At 52.4% G+C, this 25,503-nt stretch overlaps 2 protein-coding genes across 2 annotated transcripts; one reads left to right on the top strand and one right to left on the bottom strand.

The window, feature by feature from the left end:
• Positions 1–424: 424 nt before the first annotated feature.
• On the bottom strand, positions 425–979 carry LOC135324027 (olfactory receptor 14A16-like; the record flags this gene model as incomplete). The annotated part of the gene is made up of 1 exon (XM_064499461.1): positions 425–979. A coding segment is annotated over one exon (555 nt), but the record flags the coding sequence as incomplete, so codon positions are not given.
• Positions 980–23,676: 22,697 nt separating this feature from the next.
• On the top strand, positions 23,677–24,612 carry LOC135324026 (olfactory receptor 14A16-like). The gene has a single exon (XM_064499460.1). It carries the CDS (start codon positions 23,677–23,679, stop codon positions 24,610–24,612), a length of 936 nt encoding a protein of 311 aa, XP_064355530.1.
• The last annotated feature ends 891 nt before the right edge of the window (positions 24,613–25,503 follow it).

Raw genomic sequence — 25,503 nt, 5'->3', positions numbered from 1 at the left:
GGCAAATATTGCTTGACCATTCATCACCTCCAGGAGCACTGGGCACCCACAAGTGAGAGCTGAATGCAGCCCTCATTCCCTAACACAGCACCCCAGGAGTTCATCACCTTGAGTCCATAAAGAGCCTTAGAAAAGCAACAGCGCCTTCCAGGCTAAAAGTCCTTGAGTGAGTTCTTGGCCCTAATTTTGGAAGAAGATATCAACTTTCAAGCACAGCACTGAGGAAATCCCCTTTTATTAGAGAGAAGCCAACTCTGACACAGTGATAGACACATATACAGAAGGTCTCTGGGTCAGACAAGACAGGGTTTGCGCCTCTGGAGAAGTGGGAGGAATGGAGGAATTCAAACACTTCTGTACAAGCATGATTATCACAGGGAGAATGCCCAAAGCACAAGAATTGTCTGATATAAACTCAAATCACTTACAAAGGCTGAGATAGTACCCACTGGATGAGTTTCTTCAGTGCATCCTTGAGCTCCTTGTTCCTCATGCTGTAGATGAGGGGGTTCAGTGTTGGAGGCACCACTGAGTACAGAACAGCCACCACCAGATCCAGAGCTGGGGAGGAGAGGGAGGGGGGCTTCATGTAGGCAAACATTGCAGTGCTGATGAACAGGGAGACCACGGCCAGGTGCGGGAGGCACATGGAAAAGGCTTTGTGCCGGCCCTGCTCAGAGGGGATCCTCAGCACGGCAGTGAAAATCTGCACATAGGACAGCACAATGAAAATGAAACACCCAAAGACTAAACAAAGACTAACCACAAGAAGTCCAAATTCCCTGAGATAGGCATCTGAGCAGGAGAGCTTGAGGATCTGGGGGATTTCACAGAAGAACTGGTCCACTGTGTTGCCTTGGCAGAGTGGTATGGAAAATGTGTTAGCAGTGTGCAGCACAGCATAGAGAAAACCACTGGTCCAGGCAGCTGCTGCCATTTTGACACAGGCTCTGCTGTCCATGATGGTCCCGTAGTGCAGGGGTCTGCAGATGGCCACAAAGCGGTCATAGGCCATGACTGTGAGGAGAGAATACTCTGCTGAAATGAAAATGGCAAAACCTAAGACTTGGGCAGCACATCCTGCATAGGAAATGGCCCTGGTGCCCCACAGGGAATTGGCCATGGATTTGGGGACAGTAGTGGAGATAGAGCCAAGGTCGAGGAGGGAGAGGTTGAGGAGGAAGAAGTACATGGGGGTGTGGAGGTGGTGGTCACAGGCTATGGCTGTGATGATGAGGCCATTGCCCAGGAGGGCAGCCAGGTAGATGCCCAGGAACAGCAGGAAGTGCAAGAGCTGCAGCTGCCCTGTGTCTGCGAATGGCAGGAGGAGGAACTCATTGAGGGAGCTGCTGTTGGACATTTTGCTCCCTCCAGGCACGTGGGACTGTTAAAGGAAGAAAAGACAGTGACAAGTCAGGAGAGACTTCTTTCTTCAAATCTCTTTCCCTTTCTCACAGACACCCCCAACACGCACAGTCCCACACCCCCACATACACACAAACAGTGCTTTTCTCCTCAGCAGGACCTTGGTTCAGCTCCCTGTCTGGAGCTCCAGTTTGGGCTGGCTGCGTGTGCCACGAGGGGTCAGTCCTGCTGTAATGTACAAAGTCTGTTTAACATCTTCACATCCAGTTCTGAGGCATTTTGATCACAAAAGCAACAGCTTCACTTTGCGGGGGTGGAGGGGGGGGGGCTTGTCTGTTTGTTTGTCTGCTCTGCACAGTGGGAATATGCAACCTCTCCCCTGCTCTCAGTGTGAAGACTAGTGAGGCCTGAGAGGCAAAAGCTCTCCCTGTGCCCTAGGACAGAGCCAACACACTGGTCTCCACATCAGTCCCATTCCCAGATGCCTTGGCTGTGCTCCTGTCTCAGTGGACAATCTCAGCCACAAGTTACCCTTAAAGGAAACTGGCCTGTACTGACAGTGGTGTCCACTTGCAAAGCACAGATCTCCAAACCCACCTCCCTGTCTCAGCTCAGATGTTCCGAGAGTGATGGAGAGGGTGTGACATAGCACATGGCTCCGATGATCAGAATAAGGACTCTGATGCAGCTCTGACACTGAGGGAGCTCTCAGCACTCATTTTGTAGCCAAAAACACACAGTGCTTGTTTCAGCTGCCCACATAGAGCCACCTGCAGCAGCATTTCCATTTCCTTAGCACCTCTGTGGCTTCTGCATGGGACATTCAGCTATCACACATGTCCTACGGAAGAGCTGTGCCCTTCTGGAGGGCAGCGCACAGCCTGGCAGCACACCCCATGGAGCGTCAAGTGTCTTAAAGGCGGGATCTCCTGAAGGACAGTCATCTCATTCCCCATTCCTCTGCTGGGTGAGAGAGGAAGGATGATGGGGGCTTGCTCGTGGGAAAGCATCTGCCCTGCAGGGGCTGGCAGAGAACTTCCTGCACCCCAACCTCACATGAGGTGTCTGGTAGCAGTTTCCTCTCCCTCTCTGACCATCTCTCCGCTGCTAGGAGATGTCCTGGCTGGCAGCTGTTCCTTTGTCCCAACACAGACCCCATCCCACCCACTGTGAACTCAGCTCTGCCCTACAGAAACCTCCAAGCAGCAGGAGACTGCCCAGGGGCATATCTCTGTTTGCAGGTGTTAAAGAGCAGACCTGAAAATCTCCAGTGAGACTGGCAAGGTGATGTTGGTGCTGTCTGTAGGTTGAGGAGTGGTGAAGGCACCTGCAAACCTATCCCTCCTTCAGCATGGTGGTGAAGAAGCTTAGCCCCTTGTTTAACGCTGACTGCTGCATTTCCATTCCCACCATGCAGAGACAAGTCCTATGGAAAACTCCACTCTCAAAATGTCCTCATGGTGAGCTGGAGCTGTGAGCAGCCCTGACCCATGCAGCACCATCTCAGTAGGAGGATGAACCTGCCCTACCAGGGGTCACCCCTCTCACCCAGAGCTTCTCCCCACAGCACCATGGGGAGTGAGTGCTGACCTCACAGGCAGCAGAAGCACTGCCCTGAACACACAGCACCCTGGGGCACAGGGGCACTGCTCTGAATTACAGCCCTGCACAGACCTAGGTGCATTCCCTGGCTTCACATCCCTGCAGCCATCCCTGGGAGAAGGGAGCCAGATGCCCTGTCCCAGTGATGGTGTGGCAGGGAATCCCTGCTCTGAAGCATCTCCTCCTCCTCTGCAAAGGAGAAGCCAGCAGAACGATCCTTTAAAAGCCTGTCAGTGACAGGAAGGGCTGCATTCAGAAGACCTTTCCAGGAAGCTCAGCAGTCTTGCTCTACAGACAGAGACTTACTGTACAAAGATCTGCGAAGATTTCTCCCACAGTGAGCTCTCCTCTGTCCTCCCACTCCACACTGCCTTGCACTTCTCTCTGCCTTCTCTCATCTCATGTCAGCAGCAGCAGGCAGTGCCCGCAGCCCTGCTGCTCTTGGCAGAGGAGCTGCTCCTGCACACAGCTGTGTCTGGGCAGTGCTGCCAGGTTGCCATGAGCTCCCTCCATCCCAGGAGCCTGGCCAAGATTAGGAGCAAAGGCCCAGCTAATGACATGAATTTCTCTGTCCCTCGTGCTCCCTCCTCCTGGGAAATGTTCACTGGAATAAACTAAAATAATCACCTATTGTCTTTTTCTAAAGAGTGGAGCGAGACAGATTGCAACATTGCAATTCCTTTCATCAGAGGGTGGTTATCTATGAGAGGTGGAAATGTCCCATTCTGGAAGGCCCTATTCCCATCTCATAACTAGGCAGGACACCTAGATGGGGACAAGAAGGGAGCTCATGGACACATGGTTCGGTTTTTCATTCATATGAATCAATCTGGGCATTGATGCCTGTTTAAAAGCCCCCAGGCTAGAGTGGGACTCAGATCCCTCCCATGAACTCCATAAACACACAGGAGTGAGATCCTCTTCCCAAGTTGAAGTGTGCACAACAGAGGGGTCTGCACGTGAGCTCCTTGTCTCCACTCCCATTGCAATCACTGGAGGGGGAGGGTGGGAGTCAGTTAGCTGGTGACACCTGGTGACATTTGAAAAGACAGAGGTGGTCCGAGGCATGTGCAGTGTCTGCTTGCTCTGATAGAGCAACTGGGAGACCCGCATCCTTCTGGAGCATGAGGTGGGGGCCAGGTGGGGAATTTCCTTGGCCATCTGAAATGACCCCAGATGCCTCCTACAACTAGAGCCCCACTCACTAGGAAGCTGAGACACAAGCAGATTCCAATGTTACAAGCAGCCAATGTAATTCAGTGCAGACAATTTAATGACATAGAAAGAGGCCTGCAGGGCCATGTCGGATGCCTGAGGAGTCCAGCACAACCACACGTCTCTAGCACATACAGCATGGCACATTCAGGAAAACCATGTGCCTTTGGAGTCGCTGCTGGGCAAGTGCCCCAGGGCATCTTGGGTTTCCTACCTGTGCCTGAAAAAATGAATCCTACCTCTGCCTTCAGGCACAGTCTCTACTATCTGCATGTGCTTCATATATGGGAGAGGCACATCACACCAAGGTCTCCGCTCTAGTCTCTGCACTCTCAAACCCTTCTAGCTGTCCTCTCCTGAACCTCCTCTCACTCTGCCAGATGATATGAGCAGGGACTGGGCTAATGATGATCTCAGGGTGGATGGATCACAGGCTATACATGTCCAGGGACTTCTTCAGTGGCACCTTGTCCTGCCTGGAGACTGGTTCGAGAAGTCTGTCAGAGGCCGAACAGTGCTGCCAAATCAGCTCAGGCAGCAAACCCCTCTCCTGGCATTCCTGCACAGCCCAGCTCTGTTTCTCCCTGGCCTTGGGCACTGCAGGGTTTGCTCTCTTAGCGGCAACCTCCTTTCACCATTGCATTGCCACCTGTTATCTATGCCAGCATGTCACCACTTGCAATCAAAGCCTTTGCATACATGAGGTCCTCAGTAACACGCTTCCCTGTGACAAATCTTCAGTCGGCACCACAGCTGAGGTGCTGAAGCCAACATATATGCAAAGATATGCAGCCTGGGGTGCAGGCAGGAGCCAATGGAGATGCACAAGTTGTCACAGCACTGCCACATGGTTGGAATAGCTGAGATGTGGTGGGATCACTCGCATGACTGGAGTCCTTCAATGGCAGGGTGCAAGTTCCTCAGGAGAGACCACCAGGGAAGATGAGGAGGGACATGCCCTGTGTGTGAAGGGCTAGCTTGGATGTATGCAGCTCTTCCATAGCATGGACAAGGGAGGCAGCTCTGGAGGGCAGAGTTGCTCAGGAAAGCCAGCAGGTCATTAAGCACCTGTCAAACACCAGAATGCTCCATAGGAACACTGTGTAAAATCAGTAGACATCTCTGGACCCCAGCATGGCTAAACAGGGAGCTCACACGTGACGTCCAGGGCAATAAGGCAGCACATGGAAAGGGGAAGAAGGGAGAGGCTGCAAAGGAGGAGTTTAGAAATATTGTCCAGCAAAGCAGGGATGATGTTAAGGAAGCCAAAGCTCCCCCAGGGTAAGGACACTTGCAGGGGATGTGAAGGACAGGAAGAAGAGCTGCTACTGCTTCAGTGACAGGAAAACAATCAACAAGGCAATGTGGGCTCACTGCAGAATGGGGCAGGGATTCTAGCAAAAGTGGATGTAGCTAGGTCTGGGGAAGTCAAGTCCTTCCTGTCTTCAGCCTTCACCAGCAAGGTCTCCTGAGCTGTTGTGCCTAGAGTCAGGAGTCCTGAGGAGAAAACCAACCCACAGTGCCCAAGTCTCTAGAACTCAACCCACACAAGTCTATGAGATTGGATGGCTGACATCGATGGACATGGAGAGAGCTGCCTGGTATGACAGCAAGGCTGCTCTCTATTATCTTTGAAAGGTTGTGGAGAGCAGGGGAGGTCCCAATGAGCAGAAGAAGGAATATGCTGTGCCCATCTTCAAAAAAGGCCACAAGGACAAACCAGGGAGCTGCAGGCCATCCAGCCTCACTCTCCTGAGGAGTGTCATGGAAACTCTCTGATGACATTTCTGGGCACATGAAGAAGGTGCCTGGGAAGAGTCAGCATGGATTTCCTGAAGGTAAATCATTCCTGACCCACCTGATTGCATGCTGTGATAAAAGACCTGCGCTTGTGGAGGAGAGGAGTGTAGCGGATGTGCGGTAGACATCCAGATGGCCAAAATGCTGGTTGGATGATCGAGCTCAGAGGGTTTTCATGAATGGGTCATTCTTTACTGGGAAGCCAGGTAAAGGTGGGTTATGCAGGGGTATAGCCTGCATCCTGTCCTGTCTGAAAGGCTCATCAGTGGGGCAGAACAACACATTCATCAGGACAGGCTGAGATCTGAGTGGCAGAGGAGTGACCCCGAGAAGAAGGGCCTGGACATTACAAGCAATGCCATATGAGCCTGTGGTGCATGCTCACCACAAATGAGGCCAGCTGCATACAGGACTGCATTAGGAAGAGCATGGCCACCCAGGCAGGGGCAATTCTTATCCCCCTTGTCTCAGCACTGCTGTGGCCGCGTCTGGAACAGTGTGTCCCAGCGTGGGCTGCCCAGTGCTGGAGGAATGGGGAGCAACTGGAGAGGGTCCAGAGGAGGTCTGCCAAGATGGGGTTGTGCACATGAAGCACATGGCCTGTATGGAGAGGCTGAGGGACCTTGGCTTCTTTAGCCTGCTGAAGTGGAAGCTAAGGCCAGTACAGCTGTAGCCTGTGACTGCTTGAAGGGTGGTTTCAGAGATGAGGAGCTTTTCTTGGTAGTGGGAAGCAGCACATGTAGGGGAAAAAGCCACAAACTGCATCTTGAGAGGTTCAGACTGCCCTTCTGGTAACAAGAATGTCACTCGTAGGGTAGTGCTGTGGTGCAACAGGACACCCAGAGGGACTCCGTGATCAGCCCCTGGCTTTGTGTTTCAAGGAGCAGCCAGCAAGGACAGAGGGAGGTCAGCAAAGGTGAGGAGATCCTGCAGTGAGAGCAAGGTGGGGAAGCAGGTTGGGTGTCTACAGGCTACAGGGAAAGAGACACAATTTTGGGACAGCGTAGGACAGCCTGTGGTGGAGATGACAGAGGGGAATGCCAAGGCTGAAAGCCTCTAACAGAACTGAGGTCTTTGTCCTCTTGTCTCTGCCACCAAGGCCTATGAGAAGATGATGTTTCCTTACAGCACTGTGGCCTTGCTGCCTCCTCACCTCCACAGAGCACAGGAGGTGCCGTACCACTGTTCTGCACTCAACATTGCGTGTCCCCCCAGCCTCACACTGCCCGTAGGAAGAGCCCTGAGCAACATGTGAGGGAAAGGATCACCCTACCCAGAAAGTGGCTGTGGGGCTTGGTCATTCTGCTTGATAACACACATCCAGGTTGACTTGGCATCACAGCCACCCGCACATTGCTTTTGCCTACCTGCAATCAGTGCTCCAACTTTGTGCTCTAATCAGCCCTAATCTAGCTGACTTCAACTTCTTGAGAGGTTTGTTCAGTCTCCTCTCAGCATGTGAGTTCATGGGCTCAGCACCAAATATACCCAAGGGGTCATTAAAATGCAAAAAGCCCTAACAATCCATGCCTCTTTCCATAACTTTCTTCAGCTCTTCAATAATTATCTTCAACATTTGGGGAGGTTTCAGGAGGATATGTAAGAGATCTCAATGAGCAACTTCAAAAAAAAAAAAAAAAAAAAAAAGAATTTCTGCTTGTAAAGGCTTCTATATTCTTCAGTTTACAGAATAAGAGAGATCCACATTTTCCAACTGATATTGATACAGAGGATCTTCCTTGCCACTTCTCGCTCTTTGCAGAAAGCAAATCACACCATGAGGTGTCGAGCTCTCACAATGACGGAGGAAAACAGCTCGATCAACTTCAAGGAAATGCTCTATTTTTGAATGCCCTAATTTACACCAATCTCAACATACCTGTCTGACAGTGATGTCTTAAAGGAGTCCCTACACATCTAGCCACTCTCCCTTTTCGTTCCCTGCATGGCCAGTGAAGTGTAACTCCATTTTAGGTGACAACAGGGATGGGAATTAGCTCACTTGATGCCAGACCCTTTCAGTGTAGATGTCTCTGGCTAACCCAGTTGTTTGGACTCCCCTTTCTAGTCAATGGAAAGAAATAAGTTGTCCCCCTGAGAGGTCCGGAGATGTTTCTCCTGGTGACCATCCAATGCTCCAGAAAGGTTCCTGTAGTTCCTGGGTCACATTTCCTGGCACCACACAGGAACACAGCTACACAGGGCATCTCAGGCAGCCATGGCCTCTGTATGTGTCTATAAAGGCCTGAATGTAAAGTTCTTGTCATAGGTCGAAATCTATGCTAAAAATAGCTCTAGGCAAGAACTGAAAAAAAATCTTCATTTTCAGAACTTCAAGCGTTCTTTATCAATCCTAATGACTGGTTTTTTTTCTTTTTTATTGGCAGCACCATAGGCATGCACTACAGTAATTATGTGAGTGTATATACTTACATATATACAGTTATTCATCACGATACACTTCCTGCCGACACTCAGAATGGAGAAACTTTGTTCTGAGAAACTACTGCATTCCAATTGACATGCCTCCTCTCTCTTCCTCTGCCTCTCTGTCCTCTCTTCCTCCGCCTAGTCTGTCTTTACAGAGGCCTCATGGCCCCTCTGCCCCCCAGAGAAGTCTCCTGTTGGATCATGCCAAGCAGATCCTGAATGAGCTGAACTTGGCTCTCCTGCAGCCCTGGGCTGTGCTTCGGCTTTTTTTGTCTTACGTCTCCACCATCTCAGGATCATTGCAGCCAGGGCTGCCCTCAACCTTTACATCCCCATCCAGGTCTGTTCTGCTTGTGACTGACAGAGTCCAGCCGGTGTCGGCTCATTGACTGCCTGTGCCAAGAAATTGTTTTCAGCGCCCTCCAGGAATCTCCTGGGCTGCTTGTGCCCAGGCCCACTGCCCTCCCAGCAGATTTCAAGGGGGTGAAACTACCCTGTGAGAACCAGGATCTGGGACCATGAGGCTTCCCCCAGCTGCCTACACAAGGTTTCAGCTGCTTCCCTTCTCTCCTCAGGCAGCTGTTAGCAAACACTCCCAGAATGTCACCCAGACTGCTGTGTCCTCTTCTCCTTCCTACAAGGTCTCAGCTGGGTCATCACCTGCTCCAAGGCAAAGCCCTGTGCGCTCCAGCCAGCCCTTTGCACAGAGCACACCTGCACCTCCTCGCCACCCCAGCCTGCCTTCCCCAGGAGCCCAGTTTCATGAGGACAAGAAGAGAATCACACCACCTCTCATCCCACCAGAGATGATACACAGGCAGGAGGATGGGGAGAGGCAGGCAAAAGGGACATGGCTGCAGTGTTGATTGTGAGGTCACTTCCTCTGCAGCTGCCTGATTGGCCCTCAGCAGATGTGCTGGCCAGCAGGTACTGTGATGTCACCCAGCGCCTCAGAGAGCCCACCCAGCAGAAGTGACAGCCCTGCGGAGGGGAGGGACTGACGCAGGTGACAGGGACCCATCTGGGTGCTGATTGTGAGGGCACCTCTGCTGCAGCCACCCCACCAGCCCGCGGCCGGCAGGCAGGCAGTCACGGCTCACGGCCACCCTGCTCAGGACGAGCCCCTCTGCAGTGGACCTGCCACCGAGCAGTGCACAGCTCCTCACTCAGGTCTCCTCTGAGCCCAGCGTGCTGCCCCCATGGCCCAGACACACCATGGCCATTATCTGGAGGCTTCCTTTGGCAATTCAACCTTCCCAAAGCTGTTCATGATGAATTATTACCAGCCAGAGGGGTATTTTATAGTGTGCTACCAAGAAGGAACAGTCTTGTAAGCTCCAATGTACAGTTTGATGACGGGTGGGTGAGATGAACTGTGCGAGGCCTGCTGGGACAGCCCTGCACCACTCCAGAAGGAACTGACCCTCACTTGCTTTTATCCACACTTCACTGCCAAGAGGGCACCTTTGTCCAAATTAGCCTCAGATCCACACTTGGGATTTCATCCCACAGGGGCTTCACTTGCAAAGAAGAGTCCACAAGTGAGCTAAGACCCAGGCTGTGCCCGAGCTGATCAGGCAGGAGCTTCAGAGCCTGCAGGCCTCAACCAGCTCAGTGACACATTGCAAAACTTGCTCAGCTGAGTTGGACACCTGATCTGTCAGGTCACAAATGACTCCCTTAGAGCAGAGAGGAGCACATGGAAAAGTGAGAAACATAATTCTGAGGGGTCTTGCAAGTTATCTGCACAAAACAACTTCAGCTTTGCAAGCTGATTCTCAGCTATGTCCTCTGAAGTAATTCCTGCCGACTTGCAGGAAAGTGCTTGAGCATCATGACTCACTGCAGTCACTGCACATCTGGGAGAAGTGTTTTCAAAGGACAATTATCTTCTGAAGCAATACTTTGTCTTTGGAAGTTTCCCTTGTTTTGCCCATTTTAAAAGCTAATGATTGTAGCACTGCCACTTGAAAGGGTGCCTCTGAGTGCTCCACTGTGGCAAGACCCTTTCCTTGTTAATTGTGAGGGTGAAAAAAGTCCCACATGATCTAAACTGCTCTCTGCGGTCTCCTACTGGATGTCAGCCCCTGGATGTCTGGTGTCAGAGCCCAGGGCAGTGCATGAGGTGCGGAGTGCAGCATTGAGCCCCAAAGCAGCAAGGCCTTCAGCAGGAAGAGCTCAAGACCCTCTCTCCAAGCTATATTTCACTGAACTGAAAGGGGATTAATAGATCCTGAAGTAATGGCTAATTGGGGGATACTACTGCATTTTTAGTAAAGAGTTTCTAGAGTCCTGCCGCATGAGAAGAAAAGAGTGTCTGCACCAATTAGGTATACGGGTCATATCTCCCCCTTAGCCTTTGCTAATAGGAGAGGGAGGCAACTGCTATGCACCTAACCTAAAATTACTTGTGGTTGGACAGATCCCACCAGTGTTAACTTCAAGAATCTCCAGCAGGGAACCCTTTCTGAAAGATGACCTCTTGTACTCCAACTACTCTGTGGCATATTTCTATGTATTTCACAGTCTATGTGGCCTATCTGTCTGCAGATGCTGGCAAGAGCTGAGGAAACTCAAGGCTGAACCTCAGCGCACAGAAGGCAGCAGGCTGCCAGCATCCCTGGCTCTCGCCACCAGGGCAGCCTGGGCCCTGCGAGCCAAGTCACCTCCTCACCTCCAAGGGCTCCCCAGCTCCCCAGCCTGGCGGCACTCCCCACGCACAGCACTGCTCTCTCCAGGCACCTCCTCCCGTGACAAGCACGAAGACACTGGGGCCACCCGTATCCCTACCACAGGCCACCCCACCACTGTGACACACTGCATCCTCGCCCCTCGCCTCATAGAGGGTTGCCAGCCAACTCTCTTTTGCATCAGCTTCCCTCAACACAGTCAGCCAACAGGCCTCCCTAATCAGGTGCCCTTTTGGGCTTCAAGGGAGGAGGCCAAAGGTCTTTGGCACCACTCACCCTCTCTCAGGCCTTGCTCAGGTGGCTCAAAAACGAGCACATGGTGGCACACAAACACACTGAGCAGTATGCACAGGGCCAGGGCACCAGTCCTAGACAAGCCAGCTTCCGACCAGCAAAATGACTGAAGGCTTTTGCTGCTTTCAAGCATTTGCATTTCACTGTCTCAGCAAGGGCTGGGATTTCTCTCCCGAGTGAAGCCTTGAGCCAAGCCAGCAGGTTTTAGCAGAGCTCCACTCATTGGCACCTGGAATTTTCAGGGCTGCAGGGAGACTATCCCATCAGGGCCTCAGCAAGGAGGAGTCAGAGACGGGGGGAAAGAGGTCACAATGCAAAAGCTCTAGGACTTTCCTCTCAAAAAGTGAGGTGGAACAAAAAAGCATGCAGGTAAAGAACAGCAAGGGGGAAATACTTCAAGCACTCAGGGTCCACAATGTCTGCCCAAAAGCTGGCAACCTCCTTGGAGGACGACTCTGCTCGCCACCACTCCCTTGGCTCCAGCTACTCCCAGCAATGCATCTAGAGCTAAGTGGGGCTCCTCACACCCACCCAGAGCTCGGGCGAAAAGCAGCGCCTTGCCTGTGTCAGCACCTAATGACACCACACCTAGCACACTGATGCCTGCACATGGGCTGCTCTCTCATTTCCCTGCTGCAGCACACAAAGGTCCCACTGCAGCAGGACAGTGGAAGAACTTGCAGAGACTGCAACTGGAAGGGAGAGAGACCTGGGCTGCGCATCCCTTGCAGGGCACTGTTGCCTTGGTTTGCCTATTCAAAGGGACTCCTTGTCTAGGGAGATTGTGCACAGGAAGGGATCATCCTCGCTTCAGAGTCATCTCCCAGGAACATACCTGCCTGTGTCCAAGGACCACCTCTCCACAAGGCCTTCATTCCTCCAAAGAGCTGCCAGCATACTAATGCCCAGCTGGCAACAAGCAACTCCCATGGCCTTCTCCTCCTGCAGCAAACACTGCTGCAGAAGAAAGCTCTCACTAGGAAAAGCAAACAAAAGGAAAGGAGGGAAAAAGCAGGCTTGGTTTGCATCTCAGAGCAGGGAGCAACACTCCATCACCTTTAATCCACATCCTGCCTGCAGATGCTGGCAAGAGCTGAGGAAACTCAAGGCCTGAACCTCAGCGCACAGAAGGCAGCAGGCTGCCAGCATCCCTGGCTCTCGCCACCAGGGCAGCCTGGGCCCTGCGAGCCAAGTCACCTCCTCACCTCCAAGGGCTCCCCAGCTCCCCAGCCTGGCGGCACTCCCCACGCACAGCACTGCTCTCTCCAGACGCCTCTTCCTGCGTGCAGCACCAAGACCCTGGGACCATTGTCTGTCCCCACCACAAGGTACCCCACCACTGCGACACCCCACACCTCTGCTCCTTGCCTCACAGAGGGTTGCCTGCCAACATGCAGCTATACATCAGAGACACACAGGGCACACGACCACACATGGCAGCAGCTAGGGGACCCCCAAGGGCCCCAAACACACAAAGACCAAATCTTTAGCTCTTCTATTTGCCTCTAGTCCTCGGTGGGCTTGGAACAGGCACTTCCTCTGAATAGCCAGTAACTGCCTTGGGCCTATTCACTTCCCACCTCCAGGAATCAAGCAACAGAGATATTCAGACCTGAGAGAAAAATCTCAGAAGCCTCCTGGTGTCTTGATGGGGCAGAATTTTCTGCAGCACACAGACACTGGAAATCAGAGATTACTGCTGTCAGTGCTCACACCTGCTCTTAACTCATTCAGCAGCATAAAAATTCTGGCAGGACTCCCTCATCGACTGCTGGAGGGTTGTAAGCCTATACTCAGGAAGCAGTACAAAGTCAAACTCCATGTCTGTGTTTACAGCCAGGTGCCTGCTGCAGGCCTATGTGCTGCTGGGACAGGAGTGACCTCCAAGTCAATTCCCAGCCCCAGGGCAGGGCCGGGCCGGGCAGGGTAGGTCAGGGCAGGGCCCTCTGCTCCCTGGGGCCCCGGTCCCCTGCCCACGGCAGCCCTGGGGCTCGGCAGCCCTCGCGCTGCGCCCGGCAGGGCTGGGCCACAGCCAGGCAGGGGCTGCTCTCTGTGGGGCCAGGCTGGGCCCCGGCGCGTCGCTCCGCAGGGCTGAGGAGCCCTGGGGCCCCGGGGCAGCCAGGGCCAGAGCAGCTCTGGGGCTGCCGGTGCTGGGCAGCAGAGGTGTGGGGCTGGGAGGGGGTGGGGGAGATGTCCCTGCTGGGCTGCCCCCAGCACTGCCCCCCACAGCTCAGAGAAACAGGCTTGGGGTCAGCAGGGACTTGTGGGGTGGCCATGGCACCCCGACCTGTTCCCAAGCTGCTGCCCCAAACAGGCTGTCTTTTGGGTGCAGAGGTTGGACCCCAGTTTGCAGGAGGACAGGGGCTGTGGCCATCAGAGGACAACATCTCTGAGCCCAAAACATGCTCTGCCAAGTTGGAAGCATAAATGGATCCACAGGGAAGGAACAGAGGTTCTCCCAAACAAGTAGAGGCCTTGGGGTTATTACAAGGTGAAGGTTTATTTTCCCATTTGGGCATTTCCAGCAGGCTCTGGAGAGCCCCACAGGAGCTACAAGACACCCCAGCCTCCAGAACACAGGACCCCTTTCCTGCCAGAGCCAGATCCCAAAGGGGGACCCACTCCCAGGGAAACGTGGGCCTGGATTGCCCCCTGCCATGAGGGGACAGGGCCAGCCCCACAGAAGCATTGGGGCTTAGGGCAGCCCCAGCCCTATGTCCCAGTAGTCCTGGCTGTCATATTGTCCCCTAAGCAAGATGGGACCCTCAGGCAGGGCTCTCATAGCAGCCCTCAGCGCTGTGCAGCCACCTGCAGAGCCCAGGATCCACAGCCATTTTTGCAGTTAGTGGTCTCTGTACAACCCCTCAGCAAGGATCTCCCAAAGCCCTTACCCTTGGTGGAGAGCCACAGGACTGTTGGGAAGCAGGAACTGCATTCTGGGCTGATGGTCTTGGTCCAGCAGTTCTCCATCTCGCTTCCCCCCTTGCCCTCACATTGCCTCTCCAGCCGTGGATGAGGGATGGTGTTTCCATCTTGTCACCCAGACTCCCCTCCAATGTGCCCCTTCTCCTCTGCCTGTTGGCGAGGGGCCCCAATGTGGCCCCACTGCCTCCTCTCCCCCATCCTTGCCATGGAGCGGCTCTGAAGAGCAGCAGTGGGGAGCTCTTGAGCAGTGCTCAGCAGCTCTTGGGCCTCGCAGGGAAGTGAGGGCACCACTGTGGCACCGGGGAGACCTCCTTGTGATGCAGCACATCCCCCCTGTGACCTCAGCTTATGTCATCTGGGGGCTCAGGAGGTCACCGCCATGAAGATGGCACAGCCAGGGAGAGAGCAGGGAGATTTCCCCTCATGCCCTGGAAAGCAGTCACCTCCCTTCACTCCAGTTAGTTTCCCACATTTGCTGATAAATCCTTCAGGAACATCTCCAGATGGTGCCAAAGGCTGTGAAATATCTCAAATGGGGCACTGGAGAGGTCACTTCTGCACCCCTGCACTGACAGGTCTCTGCACTGGGAAGACCTGTGCAGGAAGCTGGGGTTTAAGGTTTGGCATTTTTCAAAGCTGGGATCAAAGTCATGTGGGATCAAACAGCACAAAGCGTGGCCACGAACTCAGGTGCTTTGGTGAGCCTCAAAATTGGTTTCTGCTGTGGGCTGCTCTTTTTGTAGAAGTAGGATGTAGGACAGTATGAGAGAGGCCACAGCCTTCCTCCTTGAGGCACCAAAGCAGCCTCTTTGTTTTTAAAAGTCCTCAGCAAGGTTTCTCGGTCTGCAGTGCTTAAGGTAGAGATGATACACCAGAAAAGCGCAAATGTGCCCTGGACACACATCATCCTGAGAGCTTTATCTGGGACCTTGGTTCCTGCCATGCTTCATAGCTGTGGTTATTGTAGTGCACGAATATGGTGCTGCCAATTAATAAGAAAGAAAAGAAAATACATGGAAATGGTAAAAATGTGTGAAGTTTTTGAAAAGAGGATTTTTTTTGTCAATTGCCACATTGAGTTATTTCTTGAGAAGATTTCAGCTTGTGACTAGAATCTCCTTTCGGGGCTTGATTCATTTGACCACACAGAGAGGCTGCTGCTGCCTGAGATGCCCTGGGATAGCTGTGTTCCCACGTGGTGCTGGAGGTTTTGGAGGCGGCTCCTATGGGACCTTAGCTTGTCATTAGGAAATGTATCTTAAAACAGCTCTGTTGAGAAAACCTATTTCCCTCCATTGACTAGCAAGGGAAGTGCAGACAACTGGGTCAGACAGAGACATCTGCACTGAAAGGGTCTGGCATGGGGTGAGATCAGCCTCCTCCCTGTGCACTTCACTGACCATGAAGGGAGTGTAAAGGGAGTGTGGCTAGATGTTTTCGGGACTCCTTTAGAAGGTCACAGTAACACAGAGATGTTGAGATTTGTGCAAATTTGGCCATCCAAAAATAGAGAAAGCTGGTCACCCTGCTTTCCTCATCAGTCGAGAGGGCCTGACACCTCAGAGTGCGACGTGCTCTGTGCAAAGAGTGAGGAGTGGCACGGACAGCTGTGGGCAGGGGTGGTTTTCTGAGCACTGGGCTCTGTGTGAGACACAAAAATATCTTGTTTAGTGGTGCAGGCTTGATTATAGCAGAAATGTTTAGAAAGCGACATTGAGAATGAAGCAAGAAAGAAATTAAGACAAAGATTTAAAGAAAAGAAATGTTTTGCTATACTTTCCAGCTTTTTTTTTTTTTTTTTTTGTGCTCTTGTTGCCTTTCTTGATTTGTTCTGTTTCAGTATACTAGTCTTCTGGGGTGATTATGCATTATCTTTTTGTCTGAAAACAAAAGTGATTTTCAGAATTGGGGTGGGATGCAGTCACAGGGTCATGGATGTCTGGGGCCATTGCAGGTGCCCTGGTCCCCTCTGCCCAGCCTCCCTCTGCAGCTCCAAGGGGCTCCAGTCTCCTGCAGGTCCCCTGTGAGAGCTGCCAGGCCCAGGGAGGTCCCTCAGAGACACCGGGGCCTCTCCAAGTGCCACTGGGTGCTTGTGGTTGGACACCTGAGCTCTGCCTGGAAAGGGGAAGAACTGCTTTCAGCATTAAAAAAGGAAAACCATATGAGACCATTTTCATCAGCTGAAGGGACTGAATAATTTTAATAAAATGTCAGTGTTTTCCCATGATGACATAATGGAAATTTTGAGGAAAGGCATGAATCTCAGGAGAAGAAATGTTGATCTGCCCCTTAACTTGCATTGCCACTGCTCTGCCTGTTATGCTGTGGTTTCAACCTCACGAATGTTTCACGTATTTCCATGTGTCCTGATTAATTTAATCATTTCTAAAGTCAGCTTTGCATCAGATGATCTGGGCATATGCACTTTCCATAGTTTCCCAGTCTTCCTCCTCCCCTTGCTCTTTACCATTCAGATACTTCTCTACTCTCCAGTTGCTGCTTTAGGTTTCTGGGCGTCTAAAGCTTGCCTCACGTTTCAGCAGTCTAATTGTCTCTTCAACCAACTCCTTCACTGTGTGTCTATCCAGCCTTTCCTATCTATTTGTGAAGAGCATTTCAAGGAAGGTTATTCCTTGTAGACTGTGGACCTCGTAGGAGGCAACTTGGACTTGACATACAGTTGAGGAGTGCGTTTTATTTCTTATGACACTAGAACAGGTTCATTTTTCTTTGATCGCAATGAAGACAAATCCTTCTGTGTCTGTCTGCAGCTAGTCCTCTAAGGAAAGCAGGTGGGAATTGGTGCACATGAGCAGTAACATTCAGCTACAGCCCTGAGTGGAAAAAGGTTAGATTTTTAACCAGAGTGCTCTAAGTCCCCAGTGGCTGATGAGAGAAATGGCAGGGCTGGGGAGCAATATTTTCCATGGATGTCTGACCTCAGACACTCTGGATCAGTATCAGTTGGGGAATGTGGGTATCAGTCTAGTTTGTAAGCTGAAAAATAAGGAAAGATCTTTTTAGCAGAAATCCCTTTTTTTTACGCTCATTGAACTCTTCCTCTTGTAAATACACTCCTGAAACCTCTCCAATTAGCCACACAAGAACTGAAGAGCTGAAGAAAACTATGGAAAGAGGCATGGCTCCTTAGGGTTTTTGCAGTTCAATGAGCTCCACAGTGTATTGGGTGTATGAATCTCCGATGCTGAGAGAAGACTGAACAAACCTCTCAAGAAGTTGAAGTCAGAAGCCAAGTTTCCAAGTTTCTTGGAGTGTTAATGGGTCCAACTGAGGGCTATTACCAAGAAAGCCTCCCCAGGGGCTGATTAGAGCACAAAGTTGGAGGCCCTGATTGCAGGTAGGCAAAGGCAATGTGCAGGTGGCTCTGATGCCAAGTCAACCTTGATTTTTTTTACAAACAGAGTGGCTGAGCCTGACAGCCAGCCCCGGGGTAGGGTGATCCTTTGCTAAGGATTCTTCTTGGGGCTAGTGTCAGGGTGGTGTGTGTGTGCAATGCCTGGTGCAGAACAGCGGTACGGCACCTCCTGTGCCCTGTGGAGGTGAGGAGGCAGCAAGGCCACAGTGCTGTAAGGAAACATCATCTTCTCATAGGCCTCTGTGGCAGAAACACTAGCCATAGCAAAGGGGACAAAGACCTCAGTTCTGTTGGAGGCTTTCAGTCTTGGCATTGCCCTCTATCTCCACCACAGGCTTGCCTACGCTATTCCAAAGCAGCACCTGTTTCCCTGCAGCCTGTAGACACCCAACCTGCATCCCCACCTCGCTCTCACTGCAGCATCTCCTCACCTTTGCTGACATCCCTCTGTCCTTGCTGGCTGCTCCTTGAAACACAAAGCCAGGGGCTGATCACGGAGTCCCTCTGGGTGTCCTGTTGCACCACAGCACTACCCTACGAGTGACATTCTTGTTACCTGAAGTGCAGTCTGAACCCATCAAGATGCAGTTTGTGGCTCTTTCCCCTTCTCATGCTGCTTCCCACTACCAAGAAAAGCTCCACCATCTCTGAACCCACCCTGTCACAGGCAGTCACAGGCAACAACTCTATTGTTCTTAGCCTCCCCTTCAGCAGGCTAAAGCACCCCAGGTCCCTCAAAATGTCCATACAGGCCATGTGCTTCATGCGCACAACCCCATCTTGGCAGACCTCCTCCAGACCCTCTCCAGTTGCTCCCCATTCCTCCAGCACTGGGCAGCCCACGCTGGGACACACTGTTCCAGATATGGCCACAGCAGTGCTGAGTTGAGGGGGATAAGAAGTGCCCTTGCCTGGGTGGCCGTGCTCTTCCTAATGCAGTCCTGTATGCAGCTGGCTTCATTTGTGGTGAGCACGCACCACAGGCTCGTTTGGCATTGCTCGTAACGTCCATGGCCTTGTCCTCGGGGTCACTCCTCTGCCACTCAGGTCTCAGCCTGTCCTGATGAATGTGTTGTTCTTCTGTGCTGATGAGCCTTTCAAACAGGACAGGATGTGGGGTGTACCCCTGCATACCCCACCTTTACCTGACTTCCCAGTAAAGCATGACCCATTCATAAAAACCCTCTGAGCTCAATCATCCAACCAGCATTTTGGCCATCTGGATGTCTACCGCACATCCGCTACACTCCTCTCCTCCACAAGCGCAGGTCTTTTATCGCAGAAGGCAATCAGGTGGGTCAGGAATGATTTACCTTCAGGAAATCCATGCTAACTGTTCCCAGGCACCTTCTTCATGTGCCCAGAAATGGGATTGGAGAGGACTGGGTCCCTGACACATGCCACGCCAGAGTGAGTGTGAATGGCCTGCACCTCCCTGGTTTGTCCTTGTGGCTGTTTTCGAAGATGGGCACAGCATATTCCTTCTTCTGCTCGTTGGGCTCTCTCCTGATCTCCACAACCTTTCAAAGATGACAGAGAGCAGCCTTGCTGTCATAGCAGCCAGCTCTCTCCATGTGCATGGATGCCAGCCATCCAATCCCATAGACTTCTATGGGTTGAGTTCTAGAGACTTGGGCACTGTGGGTTGGTTTTCTCCTCAGGACTCCTGACTCCAGGCACAACAGCTCAGGAGAGCTTGTTGGTGAAGGCTGAAGACAGGAAGGACTTGACTTCCCCAGAGCTATCTACATCCACTTTTGCTAGAATCCCTGCCCCATTCTGCAGTGAGCCCACATTGCCTTGTTGATTGTTTTCCTGTCACTGAAGCAGTAGCAGCTCTTCTTCCTGTCCTTCACATCCCCTGCAAGTGTCTCTATCCCAGAGGAGCTTTGGCTTCCTTAACATCATCCCTGCTTTGCTGGACAATATTTCTAAACTCCTCCTTTGCAGCCTCTCCCTTCTTCCCCTTTCCATGTGCTGCCTTATTGCCCTGGAGGTCACGTGTGAGCTCCCTGTTAAGCCATGCTGGGGTCCAGAGATGTCTACTGATTTTACGAAGTGTTCCTATGGAGCATTCTGGTGTTTGACAGGTGCTTAATGACCTGCTGGCTTTCCTGAGCAACTCTGCCCTCCAGAGCTGCCTCCCTTGTCCATGCTATGGAAGAGCTGCATACATCCAAGCTAGCCCTTCACACACAGGGCATGTCCCTCCTCATCTTCCCTGGTGGTCTCTCCTGAGGAACTTGCACCCTGCCATTGAAGGACTCCAGTCATGCGAGTGATCCCACCACATCTCAGCTACTCCAACCATGTGGCACTCCTGTGACAACTTGTGCACCTCCATTGGCTCCTGCCTGCACCCCAGGCTGCATATCTTTGCATATATGTTGGCTTCAGCACCTCAGCTGTGGTGCCGACTGAAGATTTGTCACAGGGAAGCGTGTTACTGAGGACCTTAAGTATGCCAAGGCTTTGATTGCAAGTGGTGACGTGCTGGCATAGATAGCAGGTAGCAATGCAATGGTGAAAGGAGGTTGCCACTAAGAGAGCAAACCCTGCAGTGCCCAAGGCCAGGGAGAAACAGAGCTGGGCTGTGCAGGAATGCCAGGAGAGGGGTTGGCTGCTTGAGCTGATTTGGCAGCACTGTTCGGCCTCTGACAGACTTCTCGAACCAGTCTCCAGGCAGGACAAGGTGCCACTGAAGTCCCTGGACATGTATAGCCTGTGATCCAGCCACCCTGAGATCATCATTAGCCCAGTCCCTGCTCATATCATCTGGCAGAGTGAGAGGAGGTTCAGGGGAGGACAGCTAGAAGGGTTTGAGAGTGCAGAGACTAGAGTGGGGACCTTGGTGTGATGTGCCTCTCCCATATATGAAGCACATGCAGACAGTAGAGACTGTGCCTGAAGGCAGAGGTAGGATTCATTTATTCGGGCACAGGTAGGAAACCCAAGATGCTCTGGGGCACTTGCCCAGCAGCGACTCCAAAGGCACATGGTTTTCCTGAATGTGCCATGCTGTATGTGCTAGAGACGTGTGGTTGTGCTGGACTCCTCAGGCATCCGACATGGCCCTGCAGGCCTCTTTCTATGTCATTAAATTGTCTGCACTGAATTACATTAGCTGCTTGTAACATTGGAATCTGCTTGTGTCTCAGCTTCCTAGTGAGTGGGGCTCTAGTTGTAGGAGGCATCTGGGGTCATTTCAGATGGCCAAGGAAATTCCCCACCTGGCCCCCACCCGATGCTCCAGAAGGATGCAGGACTCCCAGCTGCTCCATCAGAGCAAGCAGACACTGCACATGCCTTGGACCACCTCTTTCTCTTCAAATGTCACCAGGTGTCACCAGCTAACTGACTCCCACCCTCCATCTCCAGTGATTGCAATGGGAGTGGAGACAAGGAGCTCACGTGCAGACCCCTCTGTTGTGCACACTTCAACTTGGGAAGAGGATCTCACTCCTGTGTGTTTGTGGAGTTCATGGGAGGGATCTGAGTCCCACTCTAGCCTGGGGGCTTTTCAACAGGCATGAATGCCCAGATTGATTCATATGAATGAAAAACCGAACCATGTGTCCATGAGCTCCCTTCTTGTCCCCATCTAGGTGTCCTGCCTAGTTATGAGATGGGAATAGGGCCTTCCAGAATGGGACATTTCCACCTCTCATAGATAACCACCCTCTGATGAAAGAAATTGCAATGTTGCAATCTGTCTCGCTCCACTCTTTAGAAAAAGACAATAGGTGATTATTTTAGTTTATTCCAGTGAACATTTCCCAGGAGGAGGGAGCACGAGGGACAGAGAAATTCATGCCTTCAGCTGGGCCTTTGCTCCTAATATTGGCCAGGCTCCTGGGATGGAGGGAGCTCATGGCAACCTGGCAGCACTGCCCAGACACAGCTGTGTGCAGGAGCAGCTCCTCTGCCAAGAGCAGCAGGGCTGCGGGCACTGCCTGCTGCTGCTGACATGAGATGAGAGAAGGCAGAGAGAAGTGCAAGGCAGTGTGGAGTGGGAGGCCAGAGGAGAGCTCACTGTGGGAGGAATCTTCGCAGATCTTTGTACAGTAAGTCTCTGTCTGTAGAGCAAGACTACTGCAGTTCCTGGAAAGGTCTTCTGAATGCAGCCCTTCCCGTGACTGATAGGGTTTTAAAGGATCACTCTGCTGGCTTCTCCTTTGCAGAGGACGAGGAGATGCTTAAGAGCAGGGATTCCCTGCCACACCATCACTGGGACAGGGCATCTGGCTCCCTTCTCCCAGGGATGGCTGCAGGGATGTGAAGCCAGAGAATGCACCTAGGTCTGTGCAGGGCTGTAATTCAGAGCAGTGCCCCTGCACCGCATGGTGCTGTGTGTTCAGGGCAGTGCTTCTGCTGCCTGTGAGGTCAGCACGCACTCCCCATGGTGCTGTGGGGAGAAGCTCTGGGTGAGAGGGGGGACCCCTGGTAGGGCAGGTTCATCCTCCTACTGAGATGGTGCTGCATGGGTCAGGGCTGCTCACAGCTCCCGCTCACCATGAGGACATTTTGAGAGTGGAGTTTTCCATAGGACTTGTCTCTACATGGTGGGAATGGAAATGCAGCAGTCAGCGTTAAACAAGGGGCTAAGCTTCTTAACCACCACGCTGAAGGAGGGAAAGGTTTGCAGGTGCCTTCACCACTCCTCAACCTACAGACAGCACCAACATCACCTTGCCAGTCTCATTGGAGATTTTCAGCTCTGCTCTTTAACACCTGCAAACAGAGATATGCCCCTGGGCAGTCTCCTGCTGCTTGGAGGTTTCTGTAGGGCACAGCTGAGATCACAGTGGGTGGGATGGGGTCTGTGTTGGGACAAAGGAACAGCTCCCAGCAAGGACATCTCCTAGCAGCGGAGAGATGGTCAGAGAGGGAGAGGAAACTGCTACCAGACACCTCATGTGAGGTTGGGGTGCAGGAAGTTCTCTGCCAGCCCCTGCAGGGCAGATGCTTTCCCATGAGCCAGCCCCCGTCATCTTTCCTCTCTCACCCAGCAGAGGAATGGGGAATGAGATGACTGTCCTTCAGGAGATCCCGCCTTTAAGACACTTGATGCTCCATGGGGTGTGCTGCCAGGCTGTGCGCTGCCCTCCAGAAGGGCACAGCTCTGCTGTAGGACATGTGTGACAGCTGAATGTCCCATGCAGAAGCCACAGAGGTGCTAAGGAAATGGAAATGCTGCTGCGGGTGGCTGTATGTGGGCAGCTGAAACAAGCACTGTGTGTTTTTGGCTACAAAATGAGTGCTGAGAGCTCCCTCAGTGTCAGAGCTGCATCAGAGTCCTTATTCTGATCATCGGAGCCATGTGCTATGTCACACCCTCTCCATCACTCTCGGAATATCTGAGCTGAGAAAGGGAGGTGGGTTTGGAGATCTGTGCTTTGCAAGTGGACACCACTGTCAGTACAGGCCAGTTTCCTTTAAGAGTAACTTGTGGCTGAGATTGTCTACTGAGACAGGTGCACACCCAAGGCATCTGGGAATGGGAGTGATGCGGAGACCAGTGTGTTGTCTCTGTCCTAGGGCACAGGGAGAGCTTTTGCCTCTCAGGCCTCACTAGTCTTCACACTGAGAGCAGTGGAGAGGTTGCATATTCCCACTGTGCAGAGCAGACAAACAAGCAGACAAGCCTCCCCCCTCCACCCCTGCCAAAGTGAAACTGTTGCTTTCGTGATCAAAATGCCTCAGAACTGGATGTGAAGATGTTAAACAGACTTTGTACATTACAGCAGGACTGACCCCCCATGGCACATTCAGCCAGCCCAAACTGGATCTCCAGACAGGGAGCTGAACCAAGGTCCTGCCGAGGAGAAAAGCAATATTTGTGTGTATGTGGGTGTGTGTGACTGTGCATGTGTTGGGGGTGTCTGTGAGAAAGGGAAAGAGATTTGAATGGAGAAGTCTCTCCTGACTTGTCACTGTCTTTTCTTCCTTTAACAGTCCCACATGCCTGGAGGGAGCAAAATGTCCAACAGCAGCTCCCTCAATGAGTTCCTCCTCCTGGCATTTGCAGACACACGGGAGCTGCAGCTCTTGCACTTCTTGATCTTCCTGGGCATCTACCTGGCTGCCCTCCTGGGCAACGGCCTCATCATCACAGCTGTAGCCTGTGACCACCGCCTCCACACCCCCATGTACTTCTTCCTCCTCAACCTCTCCTTCCTCGACCTTGGCTCCATCTCCACCACTGTCCCCAAATCCATGGCCAATTCCCTGTGGGACACCAGGGCCATTTCCTACGCAGGATGTGCTGCCCAGGTCTTTGGTTTTGCCATTTTCATTTCAGCTGAGTATTCCCTTCTCACAGTCATGGCCTATGACCGCTACATTGCCATCTGCAGACCCCTGCACTACGGGACCCTCCTGGGCAGCAGAGCTTGTGTCAAAATGGCAGCAGCTGCCTGGACAAGTGGTTTTCTCAATGCTCTCCTGCACACTGCTCACACATTTTCAATACCACTCTGCCAAGGCAACACAGTGGAGCAGTTCTTCTGTGAAATCCCCCAGATCCTCAAGCTCTCCTGCTCGGATGCCCTCCTCAGGGAAGTGGGGCTTCTTGTGGTTAGTGCCTGTTTAGCCTTTGGATGTTTCATTTTCATTGTGCTGTCCTACGTGCAGATCTTCACTGCTGTGCTGAGGATCCCCTCTGAGCAGGGCCGGCACAAAGCCTTTTCCATGTGCCTCCCGCACCTGGCCGTGGTCTCCCTGTTTGTCAGCACCTCATTGTTTGCCTACCTGAAGCCCCCCTCCCTCTCCTCCCCATCTCTGGACCTAGTGGTGGCTGTTCTGTACTCGGTGGTGCCTCCAACACTGAACCCCCTCATCTACAGCATGAGGAACAAGGAGATCAAGGATGCCCTGAAGAAACTGGTTCAATGGGTACGATGTCAATACCAATAACCACCCCATGTGTGTTTGCTCATCATTCAGAGTGATTTTGGCAGCAAAGCTCTGTTATTCTTTTTTTTTTTTTTTCTTATTTTTCTCTGGTACATTCTTGTAAAAAGAAAAAAAATGTTTTGGTTCCTACCACTTATCCTCAGGAATCTCTCATTTGAATCTCACCCAGAGACCACGCTGAAGCAGCAAGCCATGCTTCTCCCTTCATCAGCAGAGATGGAGGAACCTCAGAGGTTCCTAGTCTGAGCTCCCTCAGATGTCCTCAGGGCAATGGGGAGAATTTGCCTTTGCAGTGTCTCTTTTGGTCCTGACAGCAAAGGACCTCAAGGGGACAGTCAGGCTCGGACAAGTATAGATTGGATGAGACCATGGGTCCTGTGTCCTTTAGGAGAGCTCAGCTCCCCTGGCGACACTCAGGGTGTGATCTCACACCCCTCTCCTGTGAGGGTGGCAGCCATCTGTCACCGTGGCCTCGTCCCTTCCCTCTCCAGTGCTCCAACGTTCACAGCAGAGTGGGAGGGGAGGGCAGGAGAGTCTAGATGCAGCTTGTAGGGACAGACCCTCTGCTCCTCAGGACTGTCCCCCCACTGCCACAGCAGGCATTTCCTGGCTGCAGCCTTCCAGTGGGCGCTGCAGCTTTCTGGGAGACACATCCACCAGCAGCAGCAGGACTTCCTCTTTTCAAGGTTTCTTCTCATTTCCACCCTGTGCTCTCATGTGTGCATCTGGCCTCAGTGCTCTGGTGACGTGGTGCTTCCGTGTGCATTTCTGTGAGCTCAGGCAGCACCAGACCCTGGGCACCCTTATGCCAGACCTGGATTCCAAAATAACATTTCGTATAATAAAAGGGGATCTCCCCTGTGACGTGCCTGAAGTCTGGCCTTTCTTCAG

Source organism: Dromaius novaehollandiae, chromosome 30 (genome assembly GCF_036370855.1).
Source record: "Dromaius novaehollandiae isolate bDroNov1 chromosome 30, bDroNov1.hap1, whole genome shotgun sequence".
NCBI classification, from domain to species: domain Eukaryota; kingdom Metazoa; phylum Chordata; class Aves; order Casuariiformes; family Dromaiidae; genus Dromaius; species Dromaius novaehollandiae.
This window is presented reverse-complemented; position numbering and strand designations above follow the sequence as displayed.

Coding starts and splice junctions, on each gene's coding strand:
- LOC135324026 (XM_064499460.1), top strand. CDS start 23,677: ATGTCCAACAGCAGCTCCCTCAATGAGTTCCTCCTCCTGGCATTTGCA.